This window comes from Chanodichthys erythropterus, chromosome 15, assembly GCF_024489055.1.
Source record: "Chanodichthys erythropterus isolate Z2021 chromosome 15, ASM2448905v1, whole genome shotgun sequence".
NCBI lineage: Eukaryota > Metazoa > Chordata > Actinopteri > Cypriniformes > Xenocyprididae > Chanodichthys > Chanodichthys erythropterus.
In genome coordinates, this window is record NC_090235.1 from 3,418,180 (window position 1) to 3,438,838 (window position 20,659).

The 20,659-nt window shown below is 35.5% G+C and overlaps 3 non-coding genes and 3 gene segments (V, D, J or C); 5 read left to right on the top strand and 1 right to left on the bottom strand.

The window, feature by feature from the left end:
• Positions 1-762: 762 nt before the first annotated feature.
• LOC137002135 (Ig kappa chain V region K29-213-like) lies at positions 763-1,259 on the bottom strand. The segment is given in 2 exon segments: positions 763-1,118; positions 1,214-1,259. Coding segments are annotated over 2 exon segments (402 nt in total).
• Positions 1,260-5,778: 4,519 nt separating this feature from the next.
• On the top strand, positions 5,779-7,149 carry LOC137002136 (Ig kappa-b4 chain C region-like). The segment is given in 3 exon segments: positions 5,779-5,808; positions 5,860-5,938; positions 6,585-7,149. Coding segments are annotated over 3 exon segments (432 nt in total).
• A 713-nt stretch (positions 7,150-7,862) lies between these two features.
• Positions 7,863-11,889, top strand: LOC137002137 (Ig kappa-b4 chain C region-like). The segment is given in 3 exon segments: positions 7,863-7,869; positions 10,680-10,763; positions 11,404-11,889. Coding segments are annotated over 3 exon segments (414 nt in total).
• A 2,059-nt stretch (positions 11,890-13,948) lies between these two features.
• trnap-agg (transfer RNA proline (anticodon AGG)) lies at positions 13,949-14,020 on the top strand. The gene has a single exon. It is a non-coding gene; the product is annotated as a tRNA-Pro (tRNA).
• A 649-nt stretch (positions 14,021-14,669) lies between these two features.
• Positions 14,670-14,741, top strand: trnap-agg (transfer RNA proline (anticodon AGG)). Its single transcript has one exon. It is a non-coding gene; the product is annotated as a tRNA-Pro (tRNA).
• Positions 14,742-20,491: 5,750 nt separating this feature from the next.
• trnap-agg (transfer RNA proline (anticodon AGG)) lies at positions 20,492-20,563 on the top strand. The gene has a single exon. It is a non-coding gene; the product is annotated as a tRNA-Pro (tRNA).
• Positions 20,564-20,659: the final 96 nt, after the last annotated feature.

Sequence of the window (20,659 nt, forward strand, 5' to 3'; positions counted from 1 at the left end):
TGACTCAAATATGGTGTTCACTTTTTTGTTGAACTATTAAACACTTTAAAATTTTATTGTTGTCTACTGCTCTTCAAATATTCTGGAGGTTTTTGTACACTGAATAAATGAGAATCATTGTGGAGGAGCAAAACTGAGAGCTGGAAGTAAGTGCAGAATAAAGTAAGAAATTAAATAAATTCTCAGTTAATCACAGTGTAAATGTGAACCTGAAAAACAGTATGTCCTGTAAAAGACTGTTGTGGGTTGTGAAATAAATGGAAAAATTACCTTAATATTTCAATTTAAAAAACTAAATGATTGAGAAGCATTCAAGTATAAATCTACAGGAGCTGATGTAGGCTATATGTATTTACATCAATATCATTAGTAATATTTTATTGTTTGTATTTTTGTGTTTGGGAAATGTTGCAAAAAAAATTACGCTGCTTTATCTTACATGAATATTTATCACATTTTGAAGGAAAACATTTCCACCTATTTACCATATGTTTCACATTTAATTACAAAATTAAATTTTATGCAACTTTCCATTGCATATGTTCAATTTTAAGTTATAATATTTTAATCTGAAAAAAAAAACAAATATAGAAACATATAGACAGGTTATTTTATATAGTGAGCGATGATATATATAAATATGGATGATTAATTATATTAAACTTATAAGCTGTCTTAGTGCTTGTGCGTATTAATTCCATTTGCAGCTGCATCAGAAGATGTCAGTAATCTGACCAATGGAGGTTTTTGTACAGGATTTTTTCACTGTGTGAACACGTCTTTACCACTGATCTCATGGTTACTCTGACAGTAATAATCTCTTGCATCTTCAAGCTGGGCGTCACTGATGGTCAGAGTGAAATCAAGACCATTTCCTTGTCCACTGCCACTGAATCTTGATGGAATTCCTGAGTTTCTTTCATTTGTATAATAAATCAAGAGTCTTGGAGCCTCTTCAGGCTTTTGGCTGAACCAAGACACAAAATAACGCCCTTTAGAGTACTGGCCTTGCTCATTTTTGTAAACCACAGTGTCGACTTTACAGTCAATAGAGACAGTTTGACCAGGCTGGACTGATTTAACCTCAGACTGAGTCACAACAATTTGTCCTAAACAACCTGTGTAGAACAAGAGATAACAGCACAGATTATTAGACAGTATAGTATATTATATTATTACTTAAATAGATTTTAAAAATGACATGTAACTGTACCTTGAATGCTATAGAGTTTCCAAATGATAAAGGAGATCAAAGTCATTTTGGCTGTTAGATCTGTTGTCATGAAGAGAAGCTCAATGAAGAGTTAAACAGACCTATAAACACTCTCAGATCACTGACACTGTCTATGCAAAGCACCAAATATGAGCAGAAGATTCCACGATACTGACAGTTTCCTGAAATCTGTTCCTTATTTTACAATTATCCAATTGGAGGCTGGACACAATTTGCATTTCATACCCCTTATTTATCATTAAAGAGTCAAACTGAATGCTGGAAGGAAGTGCAGAATGTGAAAAGAATGAAAATAATTAACTATTTAATTATGCATGTATTGTGTATTTTTATCAAAGCAGAATTTTAAATCACATGCCATTTTTCTACTTGTAACTTACAAAGTCAACATTCAAATATACAATTTATTTTATTTCCCCTGTGAGTGAGAAGACACTTTAGAAGTGATTCTGGATTGGTGTGTGCTGCAGAAGGATGGACTGTGACTAACATTTTGCCATTTAGGTCTTGTTCCTATAGATCAACATCTGGTTTGTCCTTGTTGTCAGTGAATTTGATTTTGGAATAAGAAAAGAGTTATATTTAAAGTCCCTGTAAAGTCAATTCTGAGAATTCTTTCTAAACACTTTATAAATGTTACAAATGTATTGCTAAAACACATTACAAAGTGTGTGAATTGAGTAATGCTTAATTGTAAAGTTAGAGCGTTAAACAGTTTTTCACCAAGGCTGTTTCTCAATTCCAAGAACGCAGAGAACGGACTTGCGTTCTCGTGGAGTCCGGTCTTGCCAGGCGACCTTGAAAGAACGATCTCGGAAGGACGCGAGGACAGAGAACGCATCATTTGAGAATTGAGATATGCTGCGATCTTGTTGCTCAACTGACCGTCCCAGCATATGTGGCTAATGCACAGTAAATACAACATAACATCACAAACAAATGTCATAACCTGTTCAAAAAAATATTTAATATAATTATAGACATTGTTTTCATGTAATAATCTTTTTATTTCACTGCGTGTATTTATGAAAATGAGTAGCCTTTGGCTGTTATGCTTTGTCAATGTTAAAGATTATTTTTTATATGTCAATAAAAATACTGCAGGCTTTCTTCGGGTTATTATTAAAATTAAGCAAAACAAACGGTTTACTTTCACGAGCCGTCACGTATTTGCGAGCTTGTAGCTGGAATCTCACGAGAACTTCAAAGCTTACAGGCTTCCGTACGTCGACCGCCGCAGCGTCTTCTGGGATTTTTAACGGTTCGATTCCCTCAAGTTTGCATTCGATGCATCCTCGATATCAAGAACACATCCGGGTACTTTCATGCGTCCTCCGTTCTTGCGTTCTTGAGTATTGGAATGAACTTCGACGGTTGATGATGACGTAAAGCAAGAACACAAGGACGCAAGATCGCTGAAGAATGCATATTGAGAAACAGCCCAAGTCTCTGCTCAGGATTTTTTTGGGCGGAGCTAAAACGGGGGTCTAATGACGCACATCGTCCCCCGAGCATAGCCCCTCCCCTAACACTATATAACTGTCGATGACGCACCGAGCGTGGCGCCGCCTCTACAGCGGTTCACTCGCTGTGTCTCGAGCAAGCGGCAACCTCCCCCAGTTTCTTGTGAAGCCAATACGGAAGTAACTTAAACTGCGATTCATCGACTTGCCGCTAGGGACAGGCTGCAAAAGGGAGCAGAATCTCATTGACCATCATGTTAAAACAGCCAAGTTTAGAGCAGAAAAAAACATGTTTACACTTTGGTTCACATTGTGTTTTGGTCTATACTGCTAATTTTGCCCTTCATGACAACTCTGAGGGGGGTGAATTTTTTTATAACTCATCCGTTTAAATTATATTAAGCCTTAAAGTTCTGCATAATTAAGGGCGTGGTCACTTGAGTGACAGGTATGCCGCTGCTGTCTGTGAGCCGTCATGTTACCTCAGCAGCTCATTTCAGCCACTGAATTTGGCATCTCAGTCGTATTTGTGCTTTTTTCTGGATTATTTTAAACAATATATCATATGGCTTGCTGCATACTTGAGACAGATGTCAGTCTGTGTACATGTGCTCGCATGCGGAACACACGTTGTTGGATCGTCGTGGCATTGGCTAAAAGTTTTGTTCCTGAGATTTACAACAATGACAATACCAGGAGGATATACAACTTAGACAGCACTGCTTGGATACTAGACTAAAACTGCTGCACTATTTTGAAAAATTATACTTTGGACACGTGCTCATTAGTTTGAGAGAACATTTGAAAGTTATACAGATATCTGGTACGTTACCTATATATGTACGTATAGAGTTTTACATTATAAACTATGTTTTATGTTTTGAAATGGACATTAAAGTGCAGCGGATTGGATTCATCTCGCGATCTCTATTTCATTATAAAGGTATGAAATCCCATTTGATTTGTGTTATTTGCACACCCCACACAAATTAATTAGCCTACTGCAGTGTTAGAGCATCTATAACGTTATCTTAAAATCACCGTAGATTGACAGTAAACCTTTAGTACTTTCTAATGATATTGCTATCTTTATTAATATTTTAGATAGTATCTAAGATAGATATGCTAGGCGGGCGTGGTTTCAGCAACAAGTGGCATGGGCTCCAACTATGTCCCGCCTCTTTGCCCATTTTCAGTTATCCGTGAGTGACGTGCGGTCACGTGCAACTAAGATGGCCGCGGCCTCATTTTTGCATCAAAACTGCTGTTCAGAACTCTATGGGTGACGTCACGGACACTACGTCCATATTTTTTACAGTCTATGGTCTCGAGTGTCATTACAGTCATACAGCCCTTTGTACATTTAGCTAGTAATGCCTTCATCACGCAAATGCATATAACATGGTTGTTATAATATACAATACAGCTCGGTCTTCTTATTTCCTCCCGTCTCGCGGCACTGTCATTTGTCGACTCGACAACAGTCCGTTTTCGAGATTTTGATAACTTATTTCATTTACTTGCAGATTTTTTGAATCATTCAAATTTGGCTGGGTGGTTAATAACACATTTTTCTGTGGTGTGAAAAGCTCAAAACACAAAATGACTTTACAGGGACTTTAAGGCTTGGACAACATTTTTATCAACCTATAATGTCCCTCTGATCTGTTTTATATTGTGGTTAGTGTTGAATCGAGGAAATTTGGATATATTTCTTTGACACTCATGTGGACCAACTGATACAAGAACATGTCTTGGTATTTAAAGACATTCTAATGTTGTCATGTATACCAGCAACTTTAAATACATTTTTAAATATCTGTAAAATATCTCTTTTTTATGTTTGATAATTACTTTTATAGGATACATTTTTAAACAAAGCTTGTGGATATGAGTAACATGAATACTAACATTTTATTTTTATATTGAAAATATCACTTAAAGAGAATAATTTCAGTATGTTTTGATGGCGAGTTCACGTTCATATAATGTGATGTCAGAATGTGATGAATTTCATGCTGCATATAATAAAGTGTACAGTTCCAGTCTTTAAATATAAAACAAGCTCCACAGGGATGCTAAGGTCAAAATTTCACATATAATTTCTGCTAAAATCTAAAATGGCAATTAATGGAACAAATTAAAAGAAAATCTTCATTACTGCTTTAACTGTTGATCAGCTGTTGTACAGGACAACTAGACTGAAATTGCTCTTATGTTCTCTGTAGTGTCTGACTGAGGGAGGTTTTTGTATGATGTTGTTTCACTGTGTGGACCTGTCACTGTAATACCCCATACAGTAATAAACTCCTGCATCCTCAGGCTGGACTCCACGTAGATTCAGTGTGAAATGAAGCCCAGAATAACTTCCACTGAACCGATCTGGGACTCCAGATTCAAGTCGACTTGCTTTATAGATCAGGAGTTTAGGAGCTTCTCCAGGTTTCTGCAGATACCAGCTCATGTCATCATCAACTCCGCTGGTCCCAGTGCAGCTCATAGAGACTGACTCTCCTGCTTTAACACTCAGAGACTCAGGAGACTGAACCTCTTGATGAGACACTGAGAGAGAGTTCAAACACAAATGAAAAGAAGTTTGCATCTGCTGTAAAACAGTTGAAATTAATGCATAAAAAATAAAACATAAAGCACAAATACATTTAAAAATTCATCATCATAAGGTAGAAAATTAATTTTTGAACCTTGAGCGAGCAGACCGAGTGTCCACAGCATTAGAGTAAGAGACATCATTGTTTTAAGTGTGTGTGTGTGTGTGTGTGTGTGTGTGTGTGTGTGTGTGTGTGTGTGTGTGTGTGTGTGTGTGTGTGTGTGTGTGTGTGTGTGTGTGTGTGTGTGTGTGTGTGTGTGTGTGTGTGTGTGTGTGTGTGTGTGTGTGTGTGTGTGTGTGTGTCGGTGTCAAACACTAATAATCATCAGTTTTAAGCGAGTGTTCAGTTCATATGCAAAACACTCTCTACTCAAAAACACTTTCAGATGCATCATGGAATTTACCCAAAAAACAATCAACATACATTTTTCAACATTTTATTCATTAACAATTTATTTCTTTTTTTCAGCTGAATGAACAAAACTAAACTACATACAGACACAGTTTAGTGTCAGTGTTGATGTTTGTGTAACTCAGTGTCAGTTTTAGAGCAGGAGGTTTTTGTACAGCCGCTGATTGGGTTTGTATCACTGTGGAACACGTTCGGTGGAGGAACTCGACTCTCAGTTGGAAGTAAGTACATCTCTTTTTATTAAAAAATATATTTTTATAAAAAAATATTTTAATAAATTTTCTTGATTTTATTTATGTTTAAGATAATACAGAATTATATCTAACTCCTGTTTCAGGTGTCAGTTATTACTGTACTGTAAATATGTGCTGTATAATTGGGCAGTTAAAAAATAAATGCATAATATATTGTTATATATCAGACTTGATTATATTTCTGAATGTGTATTTATATACTGAAATGAAATGTATTCTCTTACTCTTGATATTTATATTATAAAAAATAATAAAATATAAATAATTATATTATAAAAAAATAAAACATCTTCATTTTCATGCTCTATAAAAAACAAAATAATTTTCTTATTAAACTCTGAATATATTTTCATGAGTCAGAATAGATATAAATCTAATGCATTTTAGTCTGATTTGTTATATACATATATTTGTATTATTTGTAAGTACTGAATATATTAATGTTATTACTCCAGTTTAGACTAAAATCAGAATAATATGATTCAGTAAATGTGTTTTTACAGGCTGTTGCACCTCAGATCTGCTTGATTAACTCTGAATCTCTTAAAGGGAAGTGAAAGACTGATAGAGCTGTTTTTAAGAAGAACGAAACTCTCTCTCTCTCTCTCTTTAGCTGCCGCTCGTCCCACTCTCACGGTCCTGCCGCCCTCCAGAGACGAGCTGCAGCAGGGTAAGGCTACAGTGGTGTGTGTGGGCAGTAAGGGATTCCCCTCTGACTGGAAGCTGAGCTGGAAGGTGGATGGCAGCAGCAGGAGCTCTGCTGTGAATCTGAGTCCCAGTGTGCTGCAGAAGGATGGACTGTACAGCTGGAGCAGCAGCCTGAGCCTCACTGAGAGTGAGTGGAGCAGAGCAACAACCATCAGCTGTGACGCCACGCACCCATCCCAGAATGCAGTGACCGAGAGCCTGAACACACAGCAGTGTGATGACCACTGAAACACACACACACATCACACACACACACACACACACATCACACAGAGATTATAGACATGCATATTTCATTTGCACTCACACATACACACACAAACTATTACAAAAGACTGTTTGAAATCAGTCAATGCTCAAAAATTAATCTTTCATTCTGTTAGTATATTGTTCAAATATTCTTATCTGTTGTAACAGCAATGATGTGTTTGTTGTTTTATTGCTGCCAAATAAAAGCATTTTGACTCAAATATGGTGTTGACTTTCTTGCTGAGATATTAAACACTTTAAAACAAAAACAACCTAAATATCACTTTTTATTATCACATTTTTTGTGTGTGTCCATTTTGTGATCAACAGCATCACATTTGAAAAATAAAGTATTTGAAAAATTACAGTGACAATAAATAGATTTTATTAATTTATACTTATTTTACATAGTTTACATTAAATTCAGGGCTAATAAAATTCTGACTGTCAAGATTTATGCATTTGAACAGGATGAAAGAAAAAAAAGGCAAGAGAAACCAGATGAATAGAGTGAAAAAAAATTAACTAAAAGATTTTACCATACTTCACCAGTTGATTGATTATGTTAAGAATTGCAAAAATTTGCTCATTATAAGTTTTCTGAAATGTTATGTTTAAATATACAACATTTTCTAATTAAATATGCACTAATTTGCATATTCAATTAGAATATATTCTGTTCATACTATATTAATTAATATACTGCAGAATTAATTTCTCACTTAATGTAAATTAGTTCATACTGCTTGAGTAAATTCATTGTGCCGTCTGACTGAGGGAAGTTTTTGTACGATGTTGTTTCACTGTGTGAACACTGGACCTGAATAATACCCCATACAGTAATAATCTCCTTCATCTTCAGTCTGGACTCCACGTATGTTCAGCGTAAATTGATATCCAGAATAACTTCCACTGAACCGGTTTGAAACTCCAGATGCAAGGTAACTCGAATAGTATATCAGGAGTTTAGGAGTTTTTCCAGGTTTCAGCAGATGCCAGCTCATGGAATAACCAATTCCAGAAGACGCAGTGCAGCTAATAGTGACAGATTCTCCTGCTTTAACAGACAGAGATTTAGGAGTCTGGACCTCTTCATGAGACACTGAGAGAGAGATAAAAAAAAATTACATTTAATTTCAAATTATGAGATATTTACATCCTTTATTTAAAAAAAAACATTTATAATTAATTATAAATGAAAACAAAGCACAACAGAGTGCAAAGCTTTACAAAAATAAATACCAAACTCTGAAAATGTAGGGAAAAATGTTTAACCTTGAGCCATCAGAGTCAGTGTAGCCAGAATCAGTAAAAGAGACATCATTGTTCAGTGTGTCAGAGACTCTGTCAGGACTGAACACACACTGATCATCAGAGGAGTTTTGTGTGTGGAGCAGTAAACATGCAAAACACTCTCCACTCAACAGACTCCTGAAAACACATCCACTTTCCTCCTGGATTTACTTAATGTGATAAAACAATCAAACAGGCATTTTTTCAGGATTTTATTGTTGTCTGCTGCTCTTCAAATATTCTGGAGGTTTTTGAACACTGAATAAATGAGAATCATTGTGGAGGAGCAAAACTGAGAGCTGGAAGTAAGTGCAGAATAAAGTAAGAAATTAAATAAATTCTCAGTTAATCACGTTATAAATGTGAACCTGAAAAACAGTATGTCCTGTAAAAGACTGTTGTTGGTCGTGAAATAAATGTAAAAATTAGCTTAATATTTCAATTAAAAAAACTAAATAATGGAGAAGCATTCAAGTATAAATCTACAGGAGCTGATGTAGGCTATATACATCAATATCATTAGTAATATTGTATTGCTTGTATTTCTGTATTTGGGAATGGTGTAAATTATGTTGTAAAAAATTATGCTGCTGTATCTTACATGAATATATATCACATTTTGAAGGAAAACATTTCTGCCTATTTACCATACATTTCACATTTAATTATAACACAATTAAACTTTTCATTTCATATGTTCAATTTTAAGTTGAATAATTTAATCTGGAAAAAAAAAAAAAAAAAAAAAAATATATATATATATATATATATATATATATATATATAGAAACATATAGACACGTTATTAGAAAGTCCAATAGACAAAATTTGCAAATTTTATATATCAAAAAAAACTTGAAGGTAATTTAATCTCTCTTCAGACCCTACAAGGTACCATGATTGAATTAGTAAAAGAGTACAAATATCTTGGCATCATTGATGACGATGTTTTATCTTTTGGTTCTCATATTACTCAACTGAAGAAAAAAATGAAAATTAAGCTCGGGTTCTATTTAGGAACAAGTTTTGTTTGTCATTTAATGCAAGAAAGAAATTGGTTTCTACTACTTTTTTATCTGTACTTGATTATGGCGATGTAGTGTATCAGTTTGCTCCATTATATCTTCTCTCTACTTTAGATGCTGTTTATCATGGTGCTCTAAGATTTATATTAAATTGTAAATCTTCAACTCATCATTGTGCCTTGTATAGTAGAGTGGGTTGGCCCTCTTTGTCTAGTAGGAGAAAATGCATTGGTACTTAATTATTTATAAAGCCATCTTGGGGATGTTGCCTTCATATCTTTGCTGTCTTATTAAAAAATAACGCATGAGAAATATTTTTTACGTTCTCAAAACTGTTATACTCTTTCTGTTCCTTTTGCTAGATCTGAATTAGGTAAGAAGGCTTTTGTGTATGCAGCTCCGTTTGACTGGAATCACCTTCAATCGAAATTGAAGGTACAAAATTTGCTGTCTTTGGATCAGTTTAAAGTAGAGATTCGGCAAATGGAAGATGATTCAATGAAATGTAATTGTTTTTCATTTTGTTTGTACTCTGTAAGTCTGTGTTGAAACTTATTGTATTGCTGCTCATTTTGGCAGGTCACTCCTGTGAAAGAGATTTTTAATCTTAGTGAGTCTTTCCTGGTTAAATAAAGGTTAAATAAAAAATATAGTGACCCATGATATATATTAATTTTCAGCTTGTATATAGTAAACATACCAAAAAAAAAAAAAAAAAAAAAAAAAAATATATATATATATATATATATATATGCAAAGCACCAAATATGAGCAGGTTTCCACAATACTGACAGTTTCCTGAAATCTGTTCCTTATTTTACAATTATCCAATTGAGGCTGGAAAAAATTTGCATTTCATACCCCTTATTTATCATTAAAGAGTCGAACTGAATGCTGGAAGGAAGTGCAGAATGTGTGTGCACAAATTCAAAATTTTGCACAAATACATTATCATAAAAATTCATCATCACAATGTAGAAAATATATTTTTTGAACCTTGAGCAAGCAGACCGAGTGTCCACAGCATTAGAATAAGAGACATCATTGTTTTAAGTGTGTGTGTGTGTGTGTGTGTGTGTGTGTGTGTGTGTGTGTGTGTGTGTGTGTGTGTGTGTGTGTGTGTGTGTGTGTGTGTGTGTGTGTGTGTGTGTGTGTGTGTGTGTGTGTGTGTGTGTGTGTGTGTGTCGGTGTCACACTAATAATCATCAGTGGAGTTTTAAGCGAGTGTTCAGTTCATATGCAAAACACTCTCTACTCAAAAACACTTTCAGATGCATCATGGAATTTACCCAAAAAACAATCAACATACATTTTACAACATTTTATTCATTAACAATTTATTTCTTTTTTCAGCTGAATGAACAAAACTAAACTACATACAGACACAGTTTAGTGTCAGTGTTGATGTTAGTGTAACTCAGTGTCAGTTTTAGTGCAGGAGGTTTTTGTACAGCCGCTGATTGGGTTTGTATCACTGTGGTGGACGTTCGGTGGAGGAACTCGACTCTCAGTTGGAAGTAAGTACATCTCTTTCTATTAAAAAATATATTTTTATAAAAAAATATTTTAATAAATGTTCTTGATTTTATTTATGTTTAAGATAACACAGAAATATATCTAACTCATATTTAAGGTGTCAGTTATTACTGTACTGTAAATATGTGCTGTATAATTGGGCAGTTAAAAAATAAATACTTATTATATTGTTATATATCACTTGATTATAATTCTGAATGTGTATTTATATACGGAAAAGAAATGAAGCTTTACTCTTGATATTTTTTAATGTTAAAAAATAAAACATCTTCATTTTCATGCTTTATAAAAAGCAAAATCATTTTCTTATTAAACTCTGAATATATTTTCACGAGTCAGAATAGATATAAATCTAATGCATTTTAGTCTGATTTGTTATATATATTTTTTTGTATTATTTGTAAGTACTGAATATATTAATGTTATTACTCCAGTTTAGACTAAAATCAGAATAATATGATTCAGTAAATGCATTTTTACAGGCTGTTGCACTTCAGATCTGCTTGATTAACTCTGAATCTCTTAAAGGGAAGTGAAAGATTGATAGAGCTGTTTTTAAGAAGAATGAAACTCTCATCTCTCTCTCTCTCTCTCTCTCTCTCTCTCTCTCTCTCTCTTTAGCTGCCACTCGTCCCACTCTCACGGTCCTGCCGCCCTCCAGAGACGAGCTGCAGCAGGGTAAGGCTACAGTGGTGTGTGTGGGCAGTAAGGGATTCCCCTCTGACTGGAAGCTGAGCTGGAAGGTGGATGGCAGCAGCAGGAGCTCTGCTGTGAATCTGAGTCCCAGTGTGCTGCAGAAGGATGGACTGTACAGCTGGAGCAGCAGCCTGAGCCTCACTGAGAGTGAGTGGAGCAGAGCAACAACCATCAGCTGTGACGCCACGCACCCATCCCAGAATGCAGTGACCGAGAGCCTGAACACACAGCAGTGTGATGACCACTGAAACACACACACACATCACATAAAAACGTAGATAGGATGCAAAATGTTTCATTCACACTCACACATACAATTAAAACAAATCTTAATTAAAGACAAACACCGCTGTATACCAATTTGCTCTGTATGTTAATGTTTCTTTAAGCCTATTTTAACACATTTGTATGCCAAATAAAAGCTTTTTGAATCATTAATTGTGTATTTCTTGTTTATAAGCATGAATATTATAGTTTTAAATACCTTCAGTTAATTTTGCTGCCTTTTATCCACTTTATTTGTCGATCTATGAGTTTGTTTTGATTTTATTAATTTACTTGTTATCTATTATGTGAATGGACTTAAACATTAATGTTACGGGTAAATGAACTGCTAAAGAATTAGACATTTAATAATATCAGGAGAAATTTCAGATTTTTTGGAGGCATAGAAACAACAACAATAATAGACTGAATTTGTAATGCGTTTATGAGTGTTTGTCAACATCAACAGTTCACTAAAAAGAGTCTCTGTGTGTTTGTGTGTAAAGTCAGTGAGGTGAATAATCAACAACATCAACATCTGCAGAAGCTCAAAGCTGCAGAGCTGAAGTCTCAGCCAAAGGGATTTTTGTATGATGATTTTACACTGTGTGAACACCCAGTCCACGGTGACAAAGACTCGCTTGTCATGTTTACTCTGACAGTAATAAACTCCTGAATCTTCAGGCTGGACTCCACTGATGGTCAGAGTAAAATCCATGTGGTTTCCACTTTCACTGCCACTGAATCTAGAAGAAACACCTAAAGCTCTCTCTGATGTGAAATAGATCAGGAGTTTAGGAACTTCTCCAGGAATCTGATGGTACCAGGACATACAATCCTGAGAGGTTTTTGGTTTAACACAATACACTGCTGGTTTATGATTACAGCGAATAGTGACAGTCTGATCAGGCTGAACTGTTTGAGCTTCAGATTGAGTCAGAATCTGCCCCACAGAACCTGAAGAGAGAGTCAGAAAACACTTGATAATAATATAAAACTGATGAGCACATTTAAAATCTAACAGTTGTCAGATTGAGCACACAATATTTCTTACTGTTGCACTACAAGGACTAAGTTATCTTTTTTGTACACAATATGCTTCCTAAATACCTATACTTACTCCAGATGCAGGTTGTGAGTGTCCAAATAATGACGGCTATTAAAGTCATGTTTGCTTTTGGATCTGTTATCATGAAGAAGAGATGTCAGTCATAAACTCACAGATCAAAGACCTCCAGAGCACTGAAGCATGCAGCTCCAATGCAAAGCGTATTCAGGGGCGGAGCTAGGGTGTGGCCAAATGGGTGTGGCCTGTGCAAAATGGCCAATTCTGTCTTTTTATCACTGAACAGTTGGGTAAACGCAACATGATTAAATTTTGAGACTATTAAAGCAGTGTCAAAACTTAAAAAAAAAAAAAAGTATGTATTTTTTTATAGGCCAACTGTATATGCGTCACATTTATGAACATTGCCTCCAATGTATATATAGCCTACTGCTACTGTATGTGAGCTCACAATATAAGGCACAAATTAAATTAATTTTTTTGTAATTTAATGCACAAATAAATGTGAGTCATGTTCATTTGTACTCAAAAACATTACTTGATCTATTCCAGTACTACTTGAATTACATTTGTACATTAATTGTTTTAGTGCCTACTGAACCCAACTGAATACAGTCCAGTACTTTATAGTTGAACCCATTTTTTTATGTTTGAATAATAAACATTTATGTGCCACCCCGGACTGGTTGCTGGCTCCTGCATGGTCACCCCTATATCCTGCTTCGTCACTGGTCTTCACAATGTAAAAACAAGAACCTCTCTTACTGTCAAGGAATATTTCAGGTGGCAATGTGGATCAGCCATATCTTTATCTTTTTCTTTTCTTCCTTGAACATCTTAAAAATTCTAATGATCTCAGATGCTGATCAATAAAAGTTATTAATCAAATTGTTCTGACTCGTATCACATCTAACTTTCGCAACACTTGTCCAGAGACTTCTTTCACAAGTCAGGTCTATCTATTTTGCATAAAAGATGTTCGCTGCAAAACTCCACATCTGCTTGTCAACCACTAGATGTCGCCATTAGACACGTGATTTCACCAGAAATCCAACAGAACAAGCATCCCACATCCACGTTGTCAGTGGGCCTGGATCTCTTGTTTGAAACGTGGCACATCATATATCCGAAAATGCGCAAGGCTCGTTGGTCTAGGGGTATGATTCTCGCTTAGGGTGCGAGAGGTCCCGGGTTCAAATCCCGGACGAGCCCAGCTTTTTGAAAGGCTTTAGAATCTTGGAATGACAAAACTTTACATTAACTGTTTACAGGCAAATGTTAGTCTACTGAGTTCTGCATGCTGTAGCTTACGGGTCTACAGTAGGTCTGTTTCCAACAGAAAAAATATTATCTGACAATTATCTTAGAATAATGATGTTTTTTTTTTTTTAGAACATGAACCTCTCTTTAAAGTCAACATGAAATCAAAATCTTATTTTTCTATCAATTCTTATTTTTTATGGACCATTGCAGTATTTAGTAACATACTTTCTGCCTGATAAATTATAGTAAGTTTTACCACTTTTTAAGGTACAGTAGGTATTCACAATTGATTCATGCTGTTTTATTGAGAGATCAAATCACATCGATCTATTAACCAAACAAGCACAAAGGCTTCTACCAGGCTGGTACTGTGAAAATAATATTTTATTAAGCAACACTTTTTAGTCTCTGTCTTAATTTCTTTGTAAATGAACTTTCTTCTAATTTGTTCTAAAAGCCACTAAACGACCTCTGTAACTGCAGGTTGATACCACCAGATGGCGCCATTCATCAAACACCAAAATAAACATCTCAAACTCAATCCACTGAATGTCCTATGGTCCGGTACTCCCTATGCAGGCCTAACCATAATTCTCAAGGCTCGTTGGTCTAGGGGTATGATTCTCGCTTAGGGTGCGAGAGGTCCCGGGTTCAAATCCCGGACGAGCCCAGCTTTTTGAAAGGCTTTAGAATCTTGGAATGACAAAACTTTACATTAACTGTTTACAGGCAAATGTTAGTCTACTGAGTTCTGCATGCTGTAGCTTACGGGTCTACAGTAGGTCTGTTTCCAACAGAAAAAAATATTATCTGACAATTATCTTAGAATAATGATGTTTTTTTTTTTTTAGAACATGAACCTCTCTTTAAAGTCAACATGAAATCAAAATCTTATTTTTCTATCAATTCTTATTTTTTATGGACCATTGCAGTATTTAGTAACATACTTTCTGCCTGATAAATTATAGTAAGTTTTACCACTTTTTAAGGTACAGTAGGTATTCACAATTGATTCATGCTGTTTTATTGAGAGATCAAATCACATCGATCTATTAACCAAACAAGCACAAAGGCTTCTACCAGGCTGGTACTGTGAAAATAATATTTTATTAAGCAACACTTTTTAGTCTCTGTCTTAATTTCTTTGTAAATGAACTTTATTCTAATTTGTTCTAAAAGCCACTAAACGACCTCTGTAACTGCAGGTTGATACCACCAGATGGCGCCATTCACCAAACACCAAAATAAACATCTCAAACTCAATCCACTGAATGTCCTATGGTCCGGTACTCCCTATGCAGGCCTAACCATAATTCTCAAGGCTCGTTGGTCTAGGGGTATGATTCTCGCTTTGGGTGCGAGAGGTCCCGGGTTCAAATCCCGGACGAGCCCAAATATTTTAAAAGCTTTAGAATTTTGCAACCAACAAAACTTAACATTGACTGTTTATAGGCAAAGACTAGTCTACTAAGTTCTATGCTGTAGTGTATGGGGTAATTATCAGACAATTCTCTTACCATAATGATGATAATGTTTTTTTCTGAGAACATGAACCTCTCTTAAAGTCAACATGAAATCAAAATTCTTATTTTTATGAACATTGCAGTATTTATTAGAAATTATTTATTTGTTAATATCATTATTTATTTATTTTAAATAGTGTTAATTTTTTTGTGTTTTAGTTTAATCAAATAGTGTTAATTGTGACAAAATAAGTATGTCCGAATTTACAGACACAAAGGCCTCTACCATGAAGGTCATGTGAATACAGGGCTTTTGCTTCTAATTTTAAAAATTTAGGGGCACAGTCAAAAATTTAGGAGCATCTTCTGATCAATGACAGAAATTAACCTTCCCATTGTAACTGGTCTGTTTTCTGCATTGTGTTTTGAAAAACGGGTCAGCAAGCTGCAGTTTCGCTGATCTTTTATTCCTGATATAAAAACAAATAAAAGCAACCTCTATAAGTGAATCGCCCTTATCGTGCTCTCTTCCAAGCATTTCCAAATGCAAGAGCAAAAAAAATCACATTAAACAAGAAAATAGCATAACAGAAAACATACCTGATGTATAAAACAAATAAACAGATGATTTAAGTAACTAAAGTGCTACTTTTAAAATGAAACTAAAACCGCCAGTAGAGGGCGGTAAGTCAGAAGCTGTGTCCGAAACCGCTCACTCGTTCACTCATTTACTAATCCCTATATAGTGTATGGCATCTGAGTGCACTATATCTGTATGGAGTGAACGAAATGAAGTAAGTGAATTTGGACGCTGACGTATACACTGTGCGTCGGAGATATCTATCTCAGAAACGGCTCGACACGCGATAAAACTATTTTATCCTACATGTTATTTACATTATAAAACAATGTTAATAACGATAGCAATCATAATGACTTCATTTTGTAATCATACATGCCTCTGTGCCAGCTTTGTAGTTTAATCGATTGTATAATTGTTTTGTCATGCTTAATGTGTTCATAATCATTTAATACTATAAAATACTGCAAACAAAAATAAACACATCAACAAGTGTACATCATTTCATCTATTTATCCTTTTTAATAAAGTTGTTAGAAACTTTCACGCTCACAGATTACGTGGTCTTTGAGCGCCCTCAGGCGACCGTTATGATTTGAATACGATACCTATGATTAACGAATTTTTTAAAATCATCCACTAAATTATCATCTTTTAAAGTTTAATGAGTTAACAGTGCCACAAATTATTAAAACACATTGCTGTTAGTAAAACACATTAAATTGATTTAATGCCTACATAATATTTTAATAATAAAAATATTATTTTTATTAATATAATTTCATTTTTTTTTATCTATATAATAATGTCCCCCTACATTTTAGTAGGTTTTATTCAAGTAGTGATAAAAAAAAGAAAAAAGTTAAAAAAAAATTGGATTTTGGGAAATACGTTAGTGGTTTAGCATGTGTACATGGAATGTACACTCGAAATCGGAGAGAATTGTGGGTATAAAGTAGTGAACGAATGTAGGGAATGAAGTCGTTCACTCAGAATTCGGACACCACTACAAAATGGGTGACACCCGATATAGTGGACTATATAGTGGATAGGGAGTGGTTTCGGACACAGCTAGAGTCTTTTGCTGCGTCGTGCGTCCCAATTTGCATACTATCCATCCTAAATAGTATTCGAAAAAAGAATTAGTATGTCCCAAATCGTAGTATGTTGAAATGAGTATTCCAAAGATACCCGGATGGTCTACTTTTTCCGGTTAGAATTCGAAGTGCAGATCCGTGCACACTTCTAACGGCTAATATTGCCCATAATACATTGCGCTGTGGACGAGGATTCGATTAGAACTACAAATACGAGTAAAAAGTGTTAAAAAACTACAAACATGACGGATGTGCGAGACAGACGGTTAAGCAGAGCGGTTAAGATAAAGGGGCTTGAATGTTTAATAATCAGTATAACCTGACGAAAAGATATTTATTAAATGTTATCCACATTATATTTCATCTGCAACAGTATTTGTGAACTTTTATAACGATGCGTTTGATCATCAACTTTTAAATGCATCATTATGCAAAGATGAGGAGAGTTATTGCATGAAAGACCCATGACTGGCAGATCAACGTGCGACTACATTTCTCTCAGAAACGGTACGAAATAAAATTTAATTGAATTTTAACTGTGACAAGATGATTGACAGGGTAGTTTAAACAATTACAGGTTGCGTAACTAAGCGACAGAACGTCCGTTTAAGACGCAGTTATGACGAGGTAGTATGTCCCAAAGCTTGCATACTCTTCTGCTACACACTCAAAAGTATGTACTTTTTCTTTACAAAAACAGTACATACTTTTAGGACGTAGTATAAGTAGGCGAATTGGGACACAGCATTTGTCTCTGAATCATTCATTCAATCGATTCGTTCAAATGGCTGATTCATTCAGGAACAAAGCAAGCGACTGTCTAGCTATACATCGGTGCGTTCCAAACGGGATATATTGCCCTCCGAAGGGCACTTCGGAGTGAAAATAATCATGTCCGCCATATTGAAGGGTCTTTCCAAACCAAAGTGCTCAAAACTGGCCACTTCAAAGGGCCCTTCGGAATGAAGGATTTCGAAGGGAACAACTGATGGACACTTCGGGCCCCCATGATCCTTTGCACAGGGAAGTTGTTTGATGTCACAGAATGGGTACAGGAGGTTAGGTATGTATAATATTTTTCTGTACTTCTGTAATATTTATACGAGTTAGATTTGGTACATTATTATGGTCAAAATGACATTGTACTTAAAAAAAATACTTTACAGCTCATTGATCAGTCCATTCAAATGTTTCAAATACATAGATACAATATAGCCTACATGCGGTAAACCTAAAATAAATAAATAAATAATAACGTTAAACAAAAGGCGCAGCTTGCACAATTTATCCTCCTTGATTGTCTCATTAAGATGACGCTGAAGTGCGTTCCAAAAGAACAGTATTTTACCCCTACACCCTTCATCCCTTCGAAGCTCTCACTCCTGAGGGTAAACCCTCTGAAGGGATTAGGGCATAGGGATGACCCCTTCCGAATGGAACGCAGGGTGAGACTGGGTGATTGAATCATTGACTCACTAGATTCGTTTGAAAACACAGATTCATTCATAAACGAAACAACTCGGAGTTTGCTCGGAGATACGCAGCGGTTCAGCTGTAATGTTGTTTGGAACTATTTTCGTTGACAAAATAGAGCAAAATCTGACAACACTGTTCCTAAAGGCCAATTCACACGGCACCGACAACAGCCAACAAACTAGTCTGTTGGAGTTTGTTGGATCGGTGTGACACCCCTGTTGGCGTCAACGGCAACGGTTGACGGCAACAAACTCTGACGTAATCTGACCTGGAACCGTTGCCATGATGATGAGGCAAGTCCCCTGCAAAGACAGCTGTTTGATCGCGCCCGCGCCACATAGCCTACACAACAAAGTACTGGAAATGTGACATCGCAGCTTGTTCGTTATAAAAAAAATAAAATACAGTTAAAAAAATAAAAATATACAAAAGATACAATCCATAGTGCAATCCGTGCCATTCAGCAAGAGCAGCTGCTCCACTTCACCGAAAGAGAGAGGTATGAGAGCAACGCAGGTTTACCTTCAGTTACGTTTTTAATAATTCGTTTTGGCTTGTTTAGCGACATGGTTGTATATGCTTATGGGTCTCGTTAATAAAAAGGGTCGCGCTAAAAAAAAATAATAATAATAAAAATAAATAGCCTAATACAAGTTTAAAAACCGGTGTATTTTTGTTTTGCCTCAATACTTTAATACAATTAATATATATATATGATACTATATTATTAATATAATAAACTTGCCTGACAATATTGTTAACATGGTTACATGTAGTTGTGGAATTTTCCCAGTCAGACTCGTTTGTCGGTGTTTGTTGGGTGTGAACATGACAATTTTTTCTCATAGAATTCTAAATCCAACGGCCAACTTGTTCGCGTTGTGAATTGGCCTTAAAATGTAAGTGTCTAAATATTAACTTAATGTTTGAATTATTGTATAAAAGCAATAATACATTCGCAAACTCCCTTTATAATCATTAAAAAAGCTGTCACTCGTTTCAGTTCATCGCGATTTCACAAACCTCCGTTTAATGAAGTTGTCTATACTGCACACAATGAATCTCTTATTTACATCGTGTCTTTACTTTGCTTGTTATAATTAGATGATTCGCAAGCTTGCATAACTCAGTAGGCTACTGTACAAACCTCAGTGTTTGAACGGTGTAACTTTAAGGGGTATCTCGATAGTTCACCCAAAAATGAAAATTTGATGTTTATCTGCTTATACCCCCAGGGCATCCAAGATGTAGGTGACTTTGTTTCTTCAGTAGAACACAAATGATGATTTTGGCGTCTGTCAGTCGTACAATACAAGGCAATGGGAACATGCATGTATGTGTAAGTGCTATAACAAACTGCTGTACACTCCACTGCACACTGAACAAGCAAAAGACACAAGATAGTAGTGTTTCACATTTTTCACATCTGTGTGTAGTTTGGCGTGTATGTGGCTAATCATTTTGTTTGTGTGTTACTACACAAAAAATACAATTTTTAGAGAAATAGTTTTGAATGTAGTGTTTGCTTTTGAAACATATGTGACATTTTGCATGTTGTGTGTGTGTTTTGTGGTTTCGGTTGTAGAGTTTTGAGAAACAGAACCATAGTTTCAAAAAGTGTGTGTAAGCATTTTGAAAAAACTGTAAATGCCGCTGAACGACCTCTGTAACTGCATGTTGATGACACCAGATGGCGCCATTCGTCAAACTCCAAAATAAACATCCTAAACTCAGTCCATCAAATGTCCTATAGTCCTGTACTTTCCTATGCAACGTGGCAAACCATAGAATCCAAAAGATACAAGGCTCGTTGGTCTAGGGGTATGATTCTCGCTTAGGGTGCGAGAGGTCCCGGGTTCAAATCCCGGACGAGCCCAAATATTTTAAATCTTGGAATCTTTTTCTGAGAACATGAACCTCTCTTAAAGGCAATCCTTATTTTTTTACGGAACATTGCAGTATTTAGTAGTCT